Raw genomic sequence first — 18,724 nt, forward strand, 5'->3', positions numbered from 1 at the left:
AAACCGTTTGTGCCACCCAGGGACCTTAATTTGGGAATCAGCCACGGTAAAGACAAGGATTGCAGTATGGATTGAAGACAGCAATCAATACAAACTTTGTAATGTGAATGAATGAGGGCCCGGCTGGCCAAGGTGGGAACTACCACCCGCCCTCACGCCTAAACTCTGGGGCAAAAGAACTGCATTGCCCATAAGGCGCCGCGAGACTGGCAGGCGCACCCGCGGGGCATCCTGGGAGACGTAGTCCGCGCGTTCCAAACGTAGCTATCGCGAGGCCGCGGGAGACCCACCGTCGCCAATATGGTGGCGCCCGGTTGAGGCGTGTCTGTTTGCGTCGAGCTTTGGCTAGGGCGGGGGTCTGGGCTCTAGGCTTGTAAGTGGGGCTGGCGGCCGGGGACCCCGGGAGGGACGTGGGAGGCGTTGGGATCGTGTTGGCGGCACGGCTTGAGGAGGGCGAGGGGAGGAGCGGCTCGGGGCGTGGGTTCCGCGGTCCCGGACTGCGGCGGCCTGGGCCTCTTTTCCTCCCTGCACCCGTGGTGGCCCTGAGGGCTGGAGGACCCCCGGCCTCGGCCCTGGACTGGGGAGACTCGATCCCGACCGCGGACTCGAGGCCAGACTTCCGCATTTCATTTTCCTATGCTTTTTTTCTCTGAGGAACGGATTGAAAAGGAAAATCACTGCATTCCTGTCAGTCAGGAGGCAGCCGTGAAAGCACTGTCACTTAGGAGCCGTGCTAGGCGCTTTGCATCCCTTACCTGCGAGTGACCCTCTGCCACATCCGTTGTGAGATCTTGAGCAGGTCATCTCGGCCCCCGGGGCTGATCCTTGGCTCACTGGGTACAGCTCGGAGGGCCTTTAGCGTGATCCTGTTACGGGCAGGGTCTTCCCAGGGACCCTCCTCCCGGCTCTCCAACTTTGAGGCTACATGCTAAACTGCTGTAAAGAAGGTTAATTTGATTTATATAATTCATTGCGGTGTCATATCTGGTACAAGGTCCTGAGGGGTGTTGGAGGCACAGATTTTAGCGATTGATGGTCCCAAGGCATCTGTCAACTCAGATCTAGGATTGGCTTTGCCACCCCATTAGTGGATTAGGTACAGTGATGGGTTTTCTTTGTCTTTTCATTCACTATGCCCTTTCAAAAATAACTTTAATTTATTGTGGGGCAAACCTTATACAGTATGTGGCTTTCCTTCATCGCGACATTTAACTGCAAAAATAACCCTTCGGGATAGGTGGTAGCCCATTTTACAAGAAAACAGGTTTTGTAACTTGCCTGAAGCCACACAGGTAGGTAGGAGCTTGGCATGGGTGAGAAAAATCCAGGTCTTGGTACCTCCAAAGCCCAAATGAGTGCATGTACTCTCTAAGGAAGAACTTAAGATAGAGAACTAAGTGTACAGCAGGGAGATTTGGGTTTTTTTTTTTTAATAAAACATTTCTGTACATGTCTTATTTTTTTAAGGGTAGTATTTAGTTTCACAATGTTTGGGGACCTATTTGAAGAGGATTCTCCCAGTGTGTCAAATAATCAGTATGAAAAAGGGAAGAAGTTAAAGACTAAAGCTTTGGAGCCACCAGCCCCTAGAGAATTCACCAATTTAAGCGGAATCAGAAATCAGGGTGGCACCTGTTACCTCAATTCTCTTCTTCAGACTCTTCATTTCACACCTGAATTCAGAGGTATGGTTTGTTACATGCATTTGATTAGTAATACCTACAGCTGTCTCTACATGTAATTATGCGAAATCACAAATAGACAAAGTATCTTAAAGGCCTATTCCACAGTATGTGTTCATTACAAAGGTAAGACAAACCTTCGGTAATTCTTTTACACAGAAATACGAAGCTTAAATGATCTTAAATATGTTCTGTGCGATAGCACAAATGTTTAGTAACAAAAGCAAAAAAGGCAATATATTTCTTTTAGAATTCTCAATTCAAAATTCAGCATAAAGACATATTTACCATGAGTGTCAGCCTTCACTGTTATACAATTTGTGTTTAAAATTTTTTTTAATTTGAGAAGTTTTAAATGTCAAGTCTTAAACGTTCTCCAAAGTAACAAAAGCTTAAGGTAGAGTTACCCAAACACTTGGGGCAAATAGTGTCACATTAGTATTTATACAAGTCCACAGTTGTGTATCTGCAATTCTGAGATACAGAAAGCTCTGACATCCCGATGTGATCTGAACTTGTTTGGCCTCAGAACTTGGCCTGATGTGAGGCTTTGTACATCAGGCTGAATATTCATGCATTTCTTACAGGAATATTAATCTGCTTGATGAATGAATACTGTCTGTCCCAGACCATGGGACAGGGTTAATAGACATAGCCCTTTCCTCATATTACCTTTCTAGGGTCTGGAAATTGTGAATTCGAAAGCCCCTAGGATTATAACATCAGGGCTTGTGTGCAAGGAACAGAAACCTACTCAGATCACCTCAATTAAAAAAGGGGTTTATTTTAAGAATATAGGAGACTCTCCCAGAAACCAACCACAGGAAGCAAGCCTAGCCTCACTGGACCCTTGACTTCTTATCCCTGCTTCCCTCTACGTGTTCGTCCCATTCCCATACCTGCAAACTGGAGTCTTAGCCTCTGCCCCCAGTTTCTATATGAGCATTACTTTGCTGTCACATCGGCCTGACTACACGACCTTAGCTCAGCTCTCCACAGGCTCTCTGTATGCAGAGGAGAGACAACCTGTCCTATATCTGATTTGCCACATTCCCATTCCCACCACTAATGCATTTACCAAATCCTCGTGATGTCGTTCATTGCCTCTAAGCTCTGAAAGACCTTCTGCCTCCAGAGATTTAGTACATGTTTTCCATTACCCTCTCCCAGGCCAGTCTAATGGATTGGACTGCATGTGGGATTCAAGAAAAGTGCCCTTGTCCTTGCCTCCGTCTCCACGAAAATATCTCCCTGATGTCGTCAATAATTCCACCGTTAGTCATTTCGGGATTGCTAAGGAGATTCCTAGGAGGGATAAAAGTTTCCCAGGCCTTAATACAGGTGAAATTAAAGGGCAACTTGAAGTAGAAAAGTAGCCTTAAAAAGAGACTGAAGATGGGAGAGAGTTTCCTGTGCCTTGGTAACAACTGGGGAGGAGGGGGCCAGGGCATGGAGAGTTGTCACTAAGCAAGGACCAGACAATGCCCCATACCATCCTCTCCTGCAAAGGGGCCTGCCAGCCTTAGCATGGAGTTTGGCATCTTAGTGTGGACTGGGGCTTAGCATGAATCCCAGTGTGAGTGGAGATTTCATCCGGAAGGGGTATGGACAGGCCGAGAACAGGAGGGAAATGATTGTGGAGTGTGGAGCAGGGCTGGGTTGAGTTCCCGTATACTCCTTCCCGGCACAAGGCTGCTGAGGGTGGTGGGAGGCGATCGTGAAAGTCCTTGGTGTGCTGTTTGTGGTTTTTATGCTTTAACATCTAGGCTCACTTTCTCCCAGTTAAAGCCCTCAGAGGAATGTGACATACGTTAATAGTGACTCCCAAGAGTAGTGGTTATGGATGGGGGAACAATACGTGTTCCATCCCTTGTCTCCCTGGAATACATCAGAGTTTCCCAGTAGGAGTTCCTATCTAGGTTTGGAACAGACATTCCAAAAGATTCAGACATGCCCCCCGGGGTGGGGTACCTAGACCTTGGCTTAAAAACAAATTCAGGAGACTAACATGGACTGCCGTCTTCTTCGTTTTCCAGGTAAGGTCACCCTCAACATAGGAAAGGTGTTTTAACACCACGAGAGGGAAGGGTACCATCCCCGACAAAAAGGTCAGAAAGAACTATTGGCAGCCTTACATATGGTGTGTAAATGCCCGTGACAGAGGAGGGCAACCCTGCATTTTCCTTACATTCCTCATGTGGGTTTTGGAACCCACTGCCATAGGCAGTGAGAAACCAGAGAAATCTCTGAAATGTTGTTAGTGCGCCACTTTATTTTCTTAGAGTCAGTGGTGAAAAATAATGTTACAAGACATAAAATAACACCATCCGTGAGTAATGTGCGCCCTTGAACAATCAACTATGTGAGACCAAATGGTCAGCATTCACCCAAAAGCAAAGGTGAGACGGCAAGAAGAGGAAGGGAAGCCGTATCAATGGAAACAGAGCAAACAGTGGAAATAATGAGGATGCCGACATATTGTGGGAATTGTAATCAATGTCATGGAACAATTTGTATAAAAATTACTTAATGGAAACCTAATTTGCTGTGTAAACTTTCACCTAAAACAATAAAATATTTTTTTAAAAAGCAAAATATGTAGAGTAAGGATATAAATATTGCCACAGTCATATTACTGAATCTGCAGCTGATTTCATTTAATGGTAGCCTTGGCTTTCTAAAACAGTTTTCTAAAATGAAATATTGTCATTTCCATCTCTGATTCTACTTTTTTGTTTAGAAGCGTTATTTTCCCTTGGCCCGGAAGAGCTTGGTTCTTTAGAGGATAAAGACAAACCTGATGCAAAGGTATTGAATCTCATTTATGGTGAGGGGAGGGGTTTGGAGTATTGAGAAAATGCTTTTTTTTTAAATAAGGAATTAAGTTCTTATTTATAGAAAACAGCCACTTTATTAACTACCAAATATTGTCTTTATTTTCAGAAAGTGACTTGGCCTATAACCTATTGTCAGTGAAATTTTCCTTCCAAAAAAAATTTTTTTTATAAATATACATTATTCTTCACTATGTTTATTCTTCTGGTGGATGAAAATATTTACAGATTGTCCATACTAACCTACTAAAAAAAAACCATTTAGTGCATTTTTATGCAAAAACAAAAAAAAAGACTCATTTTTTCAATATTGATATTCTGGAAATAAAGTGAATTATTGTATGCTAATGCGGTACAACTTTATTAAAAATGCAGATCCTTCATGAAATCATGTTCTTCTCTGCTTAAAAATCATTCAGAAGTTCCATATTGCTTTCAGGGTAGTGCCTGTACTTCTTGGCAGATCCAGCCTAAGCAGGGCTTCTCAAACCACCTGTGTGGCAAAGGTTGTGTGTGTGTGTGTGCGTGTGTGTGTGTGTTTAAATTCCCAATCTGTTGGGGATCAAGCCTTTTGTAAAATGTAATAAAAATGCTGTGGCAATGTCAAATTGCCATAAAAGTTTCTCAGCACGTATTCTCACTTTTGATACTTACAGTTTAGTCCACGAACCAGACTGTGAGTGGTGCTGCTCAGCCTGCCCCTCCACTTCTCCAGCCTGCATTACACCCTTCGTGCTCAGCACACCAAATGAGAGGGGACTGGGCTTGGAGTGGGCAGAGAACAAGCAAGACAGTGCACAGCCAGCCCTACTGTCAGAACTGCAAAGTGACATACTTATACCTGGAAAATTCCTCCATGAGGAGTATGTCTGTATCTGAGATGTTTTAGAGAAAGAGTGAGCTATTAGAGATTTAATTTACTGTCAGTCTATAATCCATCAGGTGGCCCTTAGGGTCTCTTTGAGTTTTAATATTGATCTGAATTACACCAAGGTAGAAATTCCAGATAATTACAACTTTTTGTGTTAAACTGAAATTTTCAAAGAAAACCCGAAGCTTAATTATTTTAATTAGATCACTTTCTGTAATAAAGTATTTATAAGTGTTCTTCTGAGTGAACTAAATGAACTGATAGTAGGAGATATAAAATGAGGATGCAGCTCTGTTTAAAAGCCGTGACCAACATTTCAAAGACTTCATTTAGAAATGCTTTCCTTTCTCCTTCAGGTTCGAATCATCCCTTTGCAGTTACAGCGGCTTTTTGCTCAGCTTCTGCTCTTAGACCAGGAAGCAGCATCCACAGCAGACCTCACTGACAGTTTTGGGTGGACCAGCAATGAGGTACGAAGGCCAGCTTCTCCTGAAAATGTCTTGCAGGTTTCCTTTGCTGTCAGAGCCAGTGATATTGGACAGACACACATCCTCTAGTGTCTCATGTGAAAGGGGAAAAAAGACCAGGAGCTCCACACCTTGCTCCAATTTTCATCTACTTTATTTGGGTCTGTTCCCACCTCATTTTATAAATTGTCTTCCCTCACTGCCGCTATTTCTACGCTTTCCATTTGTGTCTCTACCTCCTTCCTACTTTCTTGTTGAAGTTACCAATGACATCCATGTTGCCAAGTCCTCGAGATGTTTCTCTGTTCTCAGCTTCATGGACTCTTGGTAGCACTCGCCACTCCCTTCTTACAACCCAGCGTCATCTTGGCTCAGGTTCTCACACTGTCCTGGGCCTCCTCTCCGCTTGCTGTTCCTCCTTGTGTCCTTTCCTGGTCCCTCCTCCTCCTCTCCACATCTAAATGTTGGCGTGCCCCTGGGCTGTCATTTAGAAATTGTTCTTAAGGAGTATTTCGGTCTGTTCACACACAGCCACATGACTGGTGTAAAAGATTAAAGCAGGTTCCACGAGGAATATTTCTCAGTTGCCCCGTGCTAGTCTTGTTTCGGTTGGTCTACGCGTCAACAAATTCTACTGGTTCGCCGGTTGCTGTGATCCAAGTGCAATTTTGCTATTCCTACATCTGTAGGGCCGCTGTGAGTCAGAATCGACTCGAGGGCACTGGGTTTGGTTTTTTTTGACACTGCCAGCTGTTAGAGGCTGGTCTGTGCTTGCTGTGTTCTTTCTCTTCCCCTTGCAGTGGCATTGCCACGGGCGTATGTTCTCACAAGAATAAATGAACTTTCTTGTTATTAAGCGAGTTGGGTTATACGTACACACTGAACGCTGTCTAGTCACATATCACGTACTCATTCTGTAGTATAAACAAGATAGGCGGTGATCTCAAGTATTAACCTGCTCGCAGCTGGTTTTGAACTGTCTTCCTTATATCTGATCAAGGCTTACCTTTGGATTGCTTGATAAATCTTGTGGATTTTTTAACTAATATAATTTTTTAAAATCTGAAGCACAAAATTACATTTAAAAGTTATCCTGTTTTATAGGAGATGAGGCAGCATGACGTGCAGGAACTGAATCGAATTCTTTTCAGTGCTTTGGAAGCTTCCTTAGTTGGGACCTCGGGCCATGACCTCATCAAGCGTCTGTATCACGGAACCATCGTCAACCAGATTATTTGTCAAGACTGTGAGAACATCAGTGAGAAGCAGGTGAACCTGCAGGAGTAGCTTAGGTGATAGTGTCAATGACAGTTCATGTCATGAAATCTGTGAACAACAGCACCGTCCGAGGTTTAAAGTGTTTATTGCTAGAAATAATTTGTTTTTCTCTTCTCCTTTAGCTATACTTAACCCATTAGTTTATAATCCAGATTTCCACATGTAAATGGAAGGAAACAAATATCTTAAAATAACTTAATCTTTTATTCAGCACTCTCATGTGTGTGGGATGTTTACAAGTAAAAGACTGGCTTCATGAGAGAAGCCAGTATCAGAGTTGGCAGTTGGAATATTATAAAGAAAATTAATTAGGGAAGTAATAGAGAATACTGAGGGCTGTTTCAATTGACCAGCGTCTATAATTAAGTATTGCATTTAGTTTATTAATATCCTTGAGAAATTTCATTTGTATGTGTATGCTTCTGTGAGTTTTATAGTCCTGTTTTTAACTAGTGTAATCTCCAGTTCTTTGTAATCGCCTAGATTGCCCATCTGCTCTAATTAGAATTATAAATTGAAAATTTGCTCACGTAAATATAATAATTTTGTTTGTACCATAAATCTTCTACAGCAGATGAGTTCTTCACTGAGCAGTCATTCTAAAAATTTCCTTCTGTTTTGTCAAGAGTTACAGAAACTTTCTGAATTTGACTGTATTAGTAAAATATTACTTAAATGCCATTTTCCAAATGTTGCATAAATTGCTTTTGTGGAATATGTATCTTTTTTTCAAGAATGACTTGGGATTAAAAAATATTTTTTAGCCCTTATTGTCTGGGCAAATAGAAGCATCCGTCAGCCTAGTTTGGAAATATTTAAGACGTCGTGTACGTCCTTGAATTACTGCGTGATTAACTTAGCTATGATGTAACAATTCACAAAGTAATTTGAAAACAATGCATATGGAGGCTCATTATAAACCATAGACGTTAACTTTTTACGTATATATAAACTATATATAAAAGTTACTTTTATTACTCAAGATTTCCGCCATGAATTAATATTTCGTTATTTTACGATTTCCATAATCCCTTAAAAAATGCTGTGGTACACGTGAATATGATTTCAACATGAGAAATCGTAAGTGGTTATTACTAGAAATATATTGTAATTCAAGTGCAGTTATAGTAGCACTGATAGGCTCCCTTTTTGCAAAATACTCCCCTCTTAATTTTTCCTAGAAGTATCTTTTTATATTGGCTCAAGATAATTTTTTTCTTATAACCCTAAGTGTATCTTAAACCAACCCTAGCAAGAGAAGATGAAACATTGAAGTTTAACTAGAAGATTCAACCCTCCCCTTCCCTTCCCCTCCCTGCTTACACCTTCCAGTCTAGAGACTAAAATGGTACCAGTAAACCTCACCCGCTTACACTTCTGAATTCAGAGATGTGTTCAGTGGTTTGTTTTATTTCCTGATAGGCTTAATTGTACATACAATAAACTGAGAAACTCAATTCTTTATGAACTTTTTTCTGATATATTTTAAACCAAATTATAGTTTGATTTAGAACAAAGGATAATTTAGTATTATGAGTTTCACAATATCTGATCAAGAGAGCTGTAGCTTCATATGTACAGTGTTTTAGGAAAAAAATACCTGATTATTTCCAATGTATGTATAAGTTAGTGGTGTTTGCGAACCTCTGAAATTGTTTTTTGAATATATATTCATGTGTGTTTCAGGAAGACTTCTTAGATCTGACAGTAACGGTCAAAAATGTGTCTGGTTTGGAAGAGGCACTCTGGAACATGTATGTAGAAGAGGAAGTTTTTGACTGTGACAACTTATACCACTGTGGAGCTTGTGATAGGCTGGTTAAAGCAGTAAAGGTAAAGATAGATACTCTGCCTTTACCCAGAGTGCCCACTTACCACTTCCTGCTCAGAATGGAGTAGCAAGAAGATCTGTCAGGTGAAATCAACTTGTACGCAAGCCTGGAAGAAAACACACGAAACTGTTCATAATTTATTAACACTGGTGGTTGAAAAGATATTTCTGTTATATACATCTATATTTTAATTTTTTACAGTAAAAAAGTTTTTAAAGGTTTCAACCCAACAGTTCTTGCCTCTCAACTTCCTTCTCTCCCAGGAAAATTTGATTTGCACCCAAGTGTTTCTTAAGTATGCCTTTTTTAATAAACTCCTTTTACCTGTGCTTTTTGCAAATTACCTGTGTTTTTTGCAGAAGACAGTGTTATCTTTTTATTTCTGCTGGCCAAGAAATTTGTTGAAATTTCCTTTTTTTTTTTTTACTACTATAAAATTGAATGGCTTTTTTCATTTTCTTATTATGCAATAATTTTACGGTATTAATATATGTGCTGTCTCACTCTAGCAAATCTAATATACCGTTTCCTCTTCCCCCAGTTGGGAATGCCTTAACTTGCTAATCAAGGGACTTTACAGAAAGCATCTGGTTTTCTTTCAGTGTGGCAAACCAAAACATAGGCTGAAAGGAAGACAAGATTTAAACAGCTGATTTCTGTTGCAATGTAAGAGCTCAGAGAGAAAAGTACAACAGATCCGTAGACGTGGAACACTGATACTTCTCAGACTTACTCACCTCGTTCATGCACATAGCCATTCCTGCACATGTCATTCACAGTTGACATTCAGGATTCCAGCCAAGAGGAGAAGCTTTGGAAGAGCGGGAACAAGAGGCAGCTACAGTTTTCATGCATCATGAATTTTGCACACTCCAGTCCCTTTATGTTGTGGCAGTGATTTATCATATCAGCACCTTGGCAGTTTTTTTAAAACCTGCTGCCAGATTGATGTTTATCCCAGTTGAGCTGAAAGGTCTCAGTGCTTTACTAGGCAAGCCCTTTGGATCCAGGGTATCTTATTTACTTGTTCCTAAGGGACTCTGGTATCTGAATAACTAACTCTCTTTGGAGAACATGTTTTAGAAAAGCATTTTTATGGAGATTTTTTTCTTTTACCTTACCTTCTAAGAACTGATCATTTATATTCTTCTCTCACCATTCTTTCACAATTGTATGTGATTTCTCCCTGTGGAATTGTTTTTTAAATGTATTTCTTGCACAGTCACTTAATTTTCCACAAAACCATTAAAATAAATATTACCAGTGCTACGAAATTGCTAAGAACTAATAATTCTTTAAAACATTAACATAGTGATTATTATAATCTGTAAATATATAAGTGTGTGTGTGCAAATACGTATTTGTGCATTTATTAATGCCATTTCCCATTCCTCTGGCCCAGGTTTTTTATTTGTAACCTCTGGCCTTGTCAGCTCTTTATATCTACGGACAATACAAAATCAACCCAACTGCCATTGTTATTATCTGTAGAAGTAACTGTTCCTCTGCTGGTAGGGGATATGACAGGCTGTTCATAAACTTTGTAAACTTGAACCCAACTCGATCAGGTTATTGAGCACTGTCTTAAAGAGCTGTCATCACACAGGACATGGCTGTGCAGTTTCCATTGTGACAGAGATAGTACTATCCCTAAAGCTGAAAATTACTGAATTTTTACAGCAAATAAAATGAGCATTGATTGAGATAACACATAATATTGCTTTTGCATCCTGGAGATTGTGGTGAAATGTAATGTAAACAGTAAAGCCTGAGCCTACAGTTGTCACACCCACCATTGCTGTGGAGTCGATACCAAGTCAAACAGCAACCCTATAGGACGGAGTAGAACTGCCCCATAAGGTTTCCAAGGAACAGCTGATGGATTCAAACTATCGACCTTTTGGTTAGCAACCTGAACTCTTAACCACTACATCACCAGGGCTTCACAGTTGTCAAAATAGGATTTAAAACCAGGGTGAATATCTTATCCTATCTGATAGGTATTTCCATCTAGCCTTTGCCCCTTTATGAAGCCCAAAAAGAGAGGTTTATTGTTTGCTTTTTTTATGTTGTATTTTACCTTTTATACTATAACCAAAATCTAATAAACTTCAGAGGGTAGAAAGGCCTTAGAAAGAGAACTATGAATTCTTTCCTTGGTTTTGGTGCACGTTTTTGTTGAACAAAAGCAGCTCTTTTGTATGCCCTTTATATCACTGGTTTAATTCTTTTTCAGTTGAAAAATATTTTATCTTGATTACTTTTTTAAAGTTGCACCCTATTCTAGTTGCATTGGGTGTTTTGCATTCTAAGCGTAGGGTTTGGTCGTGCTGCTTATTTAAATAGTTTTTCCTTTCTGGAGCTGTCTTTTCTCAGACACACTGTAGTTGAGTTACACAGTTTTTGTAGGTACAATTTTAGAGCCTGTTTGAAGGGCTACCGTGTTGTTATACTGCTGTTTTTTCTTTTAACTCCACCCCCTCCCCAAATTTATGAAACTTCTTAAAATCTATTTTTAGGGGTATTAGATACATAGATGGATATGATTATGGGTCCCCCCACTCCATGGGCCATTAATCCAAGGGAGTTGGGAAGGCTGATGATTCTCAAGTAAAAAGCAACTTAGTGTTTTGTTTTAAAGCAAGAAATATCTTGTTTGAGCAATGTTAAAAAAAAAAAAAATTATTTTGCCTTAAGCAAAAAAAAATCTTAACTGTTTTTAAATTAAAAATCAGCGACTGTAAGACTCCAGTCAGTAGATTTTAACCTTTGGGGAGCTGGACCCCTTTTATAAGCTCTAATGAAAGCTGTGGGTCATCTCCCCAGGAAAATACACATGTACATAACATTTTCCTATAATTCGGGGGGGCTCAGATCCTTTGAAACAGGTTCCTGGGTCCCAGGTTAGGAGTGCCAGTTCTTCAGTAGATACAAAGAGACATGTTTCTGTAGGTAAAGTGGAGACACCAGGCAGGAAGGTAAAAGGCTAAGGGTTGGGCAGGAAATAGGCACAATTAGAGAGAGGAGCACGCAGTTCTAACATGCTCATGACATAGCATTTTAGGATATCAACACTAAACGTAAAACTGGGTACTAAGTTTTCAGTTGTAAGCATAAATGAGTGATGCCACCTTTGGTCCTTCCATTTTTACAGTCTCTTAAAATAGATGAGTTTCTATCAAGAGCTATATTGGATCTACAGAAATCAATTTATGTATTTTAAGACATTTCTCTTAAATCTGTGTCCTAGGTTTCTTTTTCAAATCTTAAGAAACATTATGTGTTCTTTATGTATAACTTGACTTTTAAAATACTTTTTAAAATTTTCTTTTAACAGTTGGCCAAATTGCGTAAACTGCCTCCTTTTCTTACTGTTTCGTTATTAAGATTTAATTTTGATTTCGTGAAGTGTGAACGATACAAGGAAACTAGCTGTTATACGTTCCCTCTCCGGATCAATCTGAAGCCTTTTTGTGAACAGGTTTGAACTGTTTTACTTCGAAATTCTTTCTTTTCTCCTCCTAAGATTGAATCTTTTATTGACCGGATTTTCAGTTGCTTTATCACAAGGTTTCTCAAATGGTTCTATTAACGTTTTGAGTCGGATAATTCTTTGTCGTGGGGAGCTGTCCTGTCCATCCCTGGCCCCTGCCTACTACACTCCAGTAGCACCCATCACCCCCCACAGTTGTGACAACCAAAAGTGTCCCCAGATATTGCAGAGGTCCCCTAGGTGGGCAATGAGGGCAGGGCAGGTAAGTCACCCCCCCCACCCGCCCCAGTTGAGAACCACTGGTTTGGTACAGTCCTTTTGAGTCTCCAAAATACAGATTTGTTCCCAGTTCTCTTTTTTAATTCTCCTTGAAAAATCTTTGAAGTGAAACATTAAAAAATTAGAAAATGTGTTTGGAAACATCATCATTAATTGGTACTTTGCTAACCCCTTCTGGCGTAGTGGTTAAGAGCTACGGCTGCTAACCAAAAGGTCGGCAGTTTGAATCTACCAGGTGCTCCTTGGAAACCCTATGGGGCAGTTCTTCTCTGTCCTATAGGGTTGCTATGAGCCAGAATTGACTCGATGGCAATGCGTTTGGTTTTTTGTTTTTAGATGTAATGACAAACTATGCATCTAGGAAGTGAACATACAAATAGAATTTCACTAATCTGGAATTTGTAATCCTAAAGACAAGGGTAAAAAAAGTTTTGAAAACAAATGAATTGCACAGTAACCTAATTTATGAGCCGTTTTCAAATGTACCTACCAAGATCAAGGTGATGAGTCTGGTGTACTTACTGCAATGCACTCTTACATGTTTATAAAAAACTGAATACTTATTAGCTAGTTATTGGATGTCTGAGTATAAAAGTAATCTTTTGTTTATAAACATTTTAAAATTGAAGCTCTTCAGAGATGAGCCTTCCTCTACTTCAAACCTGATTACTGAGCTTTTTGTTTTTTGCTTCATCATGCTAATTACCATGCAGAGGTTCTAATGTGTTGGTCCCGAGCCTGTTATTGGCATAAGGAAAATAAAACCATTTTGCTAGAATAAGTTAGTATACTTACTCCATCCCCCATTTTTTGGCTGAAATTTTTTTGTCCTTTTATTAAAGGTAGTTGTCACATGATTTTCACATGTTTTGAAATAACAAAACTGAAATAAAGTAAAAATGAGCCCCTACTCAGGAAGCTCACATTAATTTTACTTTTGACTTCCGTATTAATGGAAAAAAAAATGTCACTTTGCATCTTTGTGTACATCTCTCTTCTCTCTTGCCTGAACCTGGCATTTGAAAAGTGGTGCCCACTTAAAAGTATACTTTTTTAAACAAATAATTGCCACCCCGCCAAGTGGCATCCATGTGTAAGTTTATCATTACAGAAGAGCAGTAATTGATCTTAGATAGAAAAATCAGAATCAAAGCCAAAGCTAGAAGGGAACTTAACATGATAAAGCCCAAAACAAAAAAAACAAACCTGTTGCTGTCAAGAGTCCACTCATAGCGACCCCATAGGACAGGGCAGAACTGCTCCACAGGGTTTCCGAGGAGCAGCTGGTGAATTTGAACTGCCAACCTTTTGATTAGCAGCTGAACTCTTCTTAACCACTGCACCACCAAGACTCAAACTCTTCAAATGCAAAAACTAAGCCTTCCTTTTTCTCCTCTTTCAGGAATTTAAATAAACATCTTTAAAGTATCTCTTACTCTAACTAACCTATTGCCATTGAGTCGATTCCAACTCATAGTGACCCTGTAGGACAGAGTAGAAGTGCTGCATAGGGTTTCCAAGGCTATAAATCTTTACAGAAACAGAGGACCATATCTTTCTCCCGTGGAGCGGCTGGTGGGTTTGAACTGCCAACCTTTCAGTTAGCAGCCAAGAGCTTAACCACTTGCCCACCAGGGCTTCCTAATCTAACGCTAAAAAAAAATACCATCGTGGAGTTTTCATCTGTTGGGTCTCTAAGGATTTTAGAGCACCTTAGTTATAGAAAAGATTGATGATGGAATTAATAAAGTAAGAGCCACCTCATTTCACTAAACTGCCTCTAAACAAAACCAGCCAGCACTAAGAATTGTGAAATTCTTGTTGCTTACGGAGAACCGAGGTGTCAGGAGGGGAGAGAGACGGGCATGACTTTGACTCCGAGGCACGCGGTAACCTAGTCGGATGATAAAGAGCCCATTCAGACAGCGGCAAAACAGGTGATAGTACGGAAGCCCTGCTGGCGTAGTGGTCAAGTGCTACGGCTGCTACCCGAAAGGTCGGCAGTTCGAGTCCACCGGGCACTGCTTGGAAACTCTGTGGGGCAGTTCTGCTCTGTCCTATAGGGTCACTGTGAGTCGGAATCGACTCGACGGCACTGGGTTTGGTTTTGGTATAACCGGAGACGGTTTGCCCTTTCTAAAAGTCTCTACACTGGGAAGGTAGTATGTTCGATTGTCACGTTGTCTCACCTGGTCTTAGCCAAAATCCATAAAAAGAACAATCTTTTTTCAGATACAAGTGTTCATGTTTAACAGGCAGAATTTGATTGGTGTAGTGTGATTGATATTGGATCAGTGATAGATAATTGTCAACCTAAGAATTTTTAAATTATTAAATTCATTTAAATTTGTCCTTAAATGACAATGATACAACCCAAACAAACAAAAAAATAATAATGAAAATGACAGTGAAGTATCCATTAGTTGAAATTTTTCCCTTTTATATGTATGTTACCATTATATGTAAGCTGTATGAGTGGTTATGTTCTTTCTTCTTTTAGAGTGAACTGGATGATTCAGAATTTATCTATGACCTCTTCTCCGTTATCATACACAAAGGGGGCTGCCATGGAGGACATTATCACGTGTATATCAAAGATGTTGATCATTTGGGAAACTGGCGATTCCACGTAAGTGTAGAAATTAGTCGAGAAATAAATGTCTTCACAATTTCTTTGCTTTTTTATACCTATTTTATTCATATGAGATAATCTTGTCATTTATTGTGTATTTACTCTGTAGGAAACTTTGATAGGCTCTGAAAGTTAATTTGGGTATAAGTTTCAACTTTTTATTTCTAAATAATTTCTCACAGAAAAATTACTAGAATAGTACAAATACCTCCTCTATACCCTTCACCTACATTCTCTAGTTGTTAACATCTGCCACATTTGTGTGTGCACCGTGTGTGTGCATGCATATGTATGTACTTGTGTGCCAGACTTCACTGTTTATTGTTGTTATTTAAGGGTAAATTAAAATGAATTTAAATAATTGACTTTAAATTTTACAGTTCTCAGTTCTTAGATGGATTGTTATCTATCGTTGATCTAATATAGTCACACTACATGAGTCAAATTCTTCCTCTTAGTTAAACACAAAAACATGGATCTGAAAAAGTTGTTATTTTTATATATTTTGACTAACACACATTATCAATATTATCATTATTCACACTGAACCATTTGAAATTACATTGAATGACTCCTACATTCTTCATTATGTATCTCCTGGAAGCAAAGACATTCTCTTAGGTAAGCACAGATCTAAATCAGGAACTTTAACATTGATATAAACTACTGTTCTCTAATATGTAATTTATAGTCATTTCACCATTTGCCCTTTATGGCAGTTTTCCCCCCACTCTAGTATCAAGTCCAGGGTCCTGTCATGAATTATGTTTAGTTAGCATATCTCTTAAAACCAAAAAAACCAAACCGTTGCCATCGAGTCAATTCCGACTCATAGCAACCCTATAGGACAGAGTAGAACTGCCCCATGGAGTTTCCAAGGAGCGCCTAGTGGATTCGAACTGCCAGCCTTTTGGTGAGGAGCTGTAGCTCTTAACTACTACACCACCAGGGTCTCCAGTCTCCTTTAATCTAGAACAGTTCCTCAGCTTTTCTTTTGTCTTTCATGGCACTGAACCCCAAGATGATAAAGATTTTTTCTTATATGATCTTCTAAAAGCTTTATAGTTTTGCATTTAAAACTTGAATCTTCCTGGAATGGTTTCTTATGAATGGTATGAGGTTGGATTTTCTTTTCCATTTGAGTTCCCAGTTGTTTATTTAAAAAAAAAACAAACCATTGCCGTTGAGTTGATCCTGACTCATAGCGACCCTATAGGGCAGAGTAGAACCACCCTATATGGTTTCCAAGGAGCGCCTGTTAGATTGCAACTGCCGACCCTTTGGTTAGCAGCCAAACTCTTGACCACTATACCACCAGGGTTTCCAAAACTTAGTTATTGTTAGGTGCCGTCAAGACCAAAGTCCGTTCCAACTCATAATGACCCTATTACCATTTGCTCATTACTATTTATTAAGTAATCCATTCTTTCCTCATCAAACTACAATGCCGGTTCTGTCATAGTAATTGTTCATTTATGCTTGAGACTGTTTTTCAGCTCTCTCTTCTGTTCCATTCTTCTGTATTCTATTCCTGGGCAAATACCACATTGTTCATTTCTGTAGCTTTATAACAAGCCATGATATCTGTTAGGGCATGTCCCCCTGTATGTTGCTATTCTTCAGGAGTGTCTTGCCTATCTTGTCTTTTTTTGCTTCTCGATGCATTTTTAGAAGGAGCTTGTCAGTTTACATACACACACAAAAGTAGTGGGATTTTAAGTGTTCATGTGTCAATATGTCTTTTCATTTTTTTAGAGCATCTTTAATCCCTCATAAACAAGTTTTGTAATTTTCTCAAAAAAAAACTTGCAAATGTTCTGAGGAAGAGCTCTAATTGGAAGTCTGTTATTATGTTAAATAGGAAAATGATGACGCATTACCCATCAACCCCAAACCCTCAACAGATTTTCTAAAATATAACCAAAACGCCTAAAATGACTGTATATGAATCACAGACCATCGTGTCAGGATATTATAAAGCTCTCGAAACACAGATTCCTGATCATCAGACAGCTAATGTTGTAGTTAATGAATACACGTAGTAACCAGTCTTCTCGCCCTCCCTTCCTCTCTCTCCCTCCCTTCCTCTCTCTCCCTCCCTTCCTCTCTCCCCCTCCTTTCCTTCTCTCTCCCTTCCTCCCTCTCTCTCCCTCCCTCCCTCTCTCTCCCTCCCTCCCTCTCTCTCCCTCCCTCCCTCTCTCTCCCTCCCTCCCTCCCTCTCTCTCCCTCCCTTCCTCTCTCTCTCCCTCCCTTCCTCTCTCCCTCCCTCCCTTCCTCTCTCCCTCCCTCCCTCTCTCTCCCTCCCTTCCTCTCTCTCTCCCTCCCTCCCTCTCTCTCCCTCCCTTCCTCTCTCCCTCCCTCCCTTCCTCTCTCCCTCCCTCCCTCTCTCTCCCTCCCTTCCTCTCTCTCTCCCTCCCTCTCTCTCTCTCCCTCCCTTCCTCTCTCTCTCCCCCTCCCTTCCTCTCTCCCCCTCCCTTCCTCTCTCCCCCTCCCTTCCTCTCTCCCCCTCCCTTCCTCTCTCTCCCTTCCTCTCTCCCCCTCCCTTTCTCTCTCTCTCCCTCCTTTCCTCTCTCTCTCCCTCCCTCCGTCTCCCTCCCTCCCTCTGTCTCCCTCCCTCCCTCTCTCTCCCTCCCTTCCTCTCTCTCTCCCTCCCTCTCTCTCTCTCCCTCCCTCTCTCTCCCTCCCTCCCTCTCTCTCCCTCCCTCCCTCCCTCTCTTTCCCTCCCTTCCTCTCTCTCTCTCCCTCCCTTCCTCTCTCCCCCTCCCTTCCTCTCTCCCCCTCCCTTCCTCTCTCCCTCCCTTCCTCTCTCCCCGTCCCTTTCTCTCTCTCTCTCTCCCTTCCTCTCTCCCCCTCCCTTTCTCTCTCTCTCCCTCCTTTCCTCTCTCTCTCTCTCTCCCTTCCTCTGTCTCCCTCCCTTCCTCTCTCTCCCTCCCTTCCTCTCTCTCTCTCTGCCAACAGCATCCAAGATGCACATTCCCTTTGTTGACATCAGCTTGCTTTTCAAAAAAATTCCATTCTATGCTTCTGACCTTCTGTCAGCTGTATTTGTGCACGCTCCCAATCTCCCCTTTTTTATCCTCATCTAGACAAAAAAAAAAAAAAACTGAGCTTCAGTGTTTCCATGCTTAGTCTGAGTAGATCCTTTTTGCATACGGGTATTAGCATCAGAACTTGTCTAGATTCCTTAGGGATAAGAACCAGGATTAGCCCACGGCTGATTCCCATGAGATAGAGTTCAGAAATACCTCCTCTCTCCAATCTTTTTATCAATTTTGACACCAGCCATCCTCCCCACAGCACTCTCTACTTCTCTGCTGGTTTTGATAATCCATTGCAATGGCTACACAGAACTCACA

At 40.7% G+C, this 18,724-nt stretch overlaps 1 protein-coding gene across 8 annotated transcripts in view; it reads left to right on the forward strand.

Moving 5' to 3' along the window:
• Window positions 1-247: 247 nt before the first annotated feature.
• USP40 (ubiquitin specific peptidase 40) overlaps window positions 248-18,724 on the forward strand; it is an 85,997-nt gene continuing 67,520 nt past the window's right edge. For 6 of the 8 annotated variants that reach the window (XM_010597606.3, XM_010597607.3, XM_023557743.2 and 3 more), the window contains exons 1-8: window positions 248-373; window positions 1,468-1,685; window positions 4,423-4,490; window positions 5,744-5,857; window positions 6,959-7,123; window positions 8,819-8,965; window positions 12,302-12,445; window positions 15,237-15,365. In XM_010597606.3, the coding sequence (XP_010595908.2) occupies window positions 1,487-1,685; window positions 4,423-4,490; window positions 5,744-5,857; window positions 6,959-7,123; window positions 8,819-8,965; window positions 12,302-12,445; window positions 15,237-15,365 (966 nt within the window). In that variant the 5' untranslated portion in view covers window positions 248-373; window positions 1,468-1,486. Of the gene's footprint in view, window positions 374-437; window positions 948-1,467; window positions 1,686-4,422; window positions 4,491-5,743; window positions 5,858-6,958; window positions 7,124-8,818; window positions 8,966-12,301; window positions 12,446-15,236; window positions 15,366-18,724 lie in introns of those variants that run through there. The other 2 variants (XM_023557742.2, XM_010597608.3) reach the window with 2 other exon arrangements.

Source organism: Loxodonta africana, chromosome 6 (assembly GCF_030014295.1).
Source record: "Loxodonta africana isolate mLoxAfr1 chromosome 6, mLoxAfr1.hap2, whole genome shotgun sequence".
In the NCBI taxonomy this organism is placed as follows: domain Eukaryota; kingdom Metazoa; phylum Chordata; class Mammalia; order Proboscidea; family Elephantidae; genus Loxodonta; species Loxodonta africana.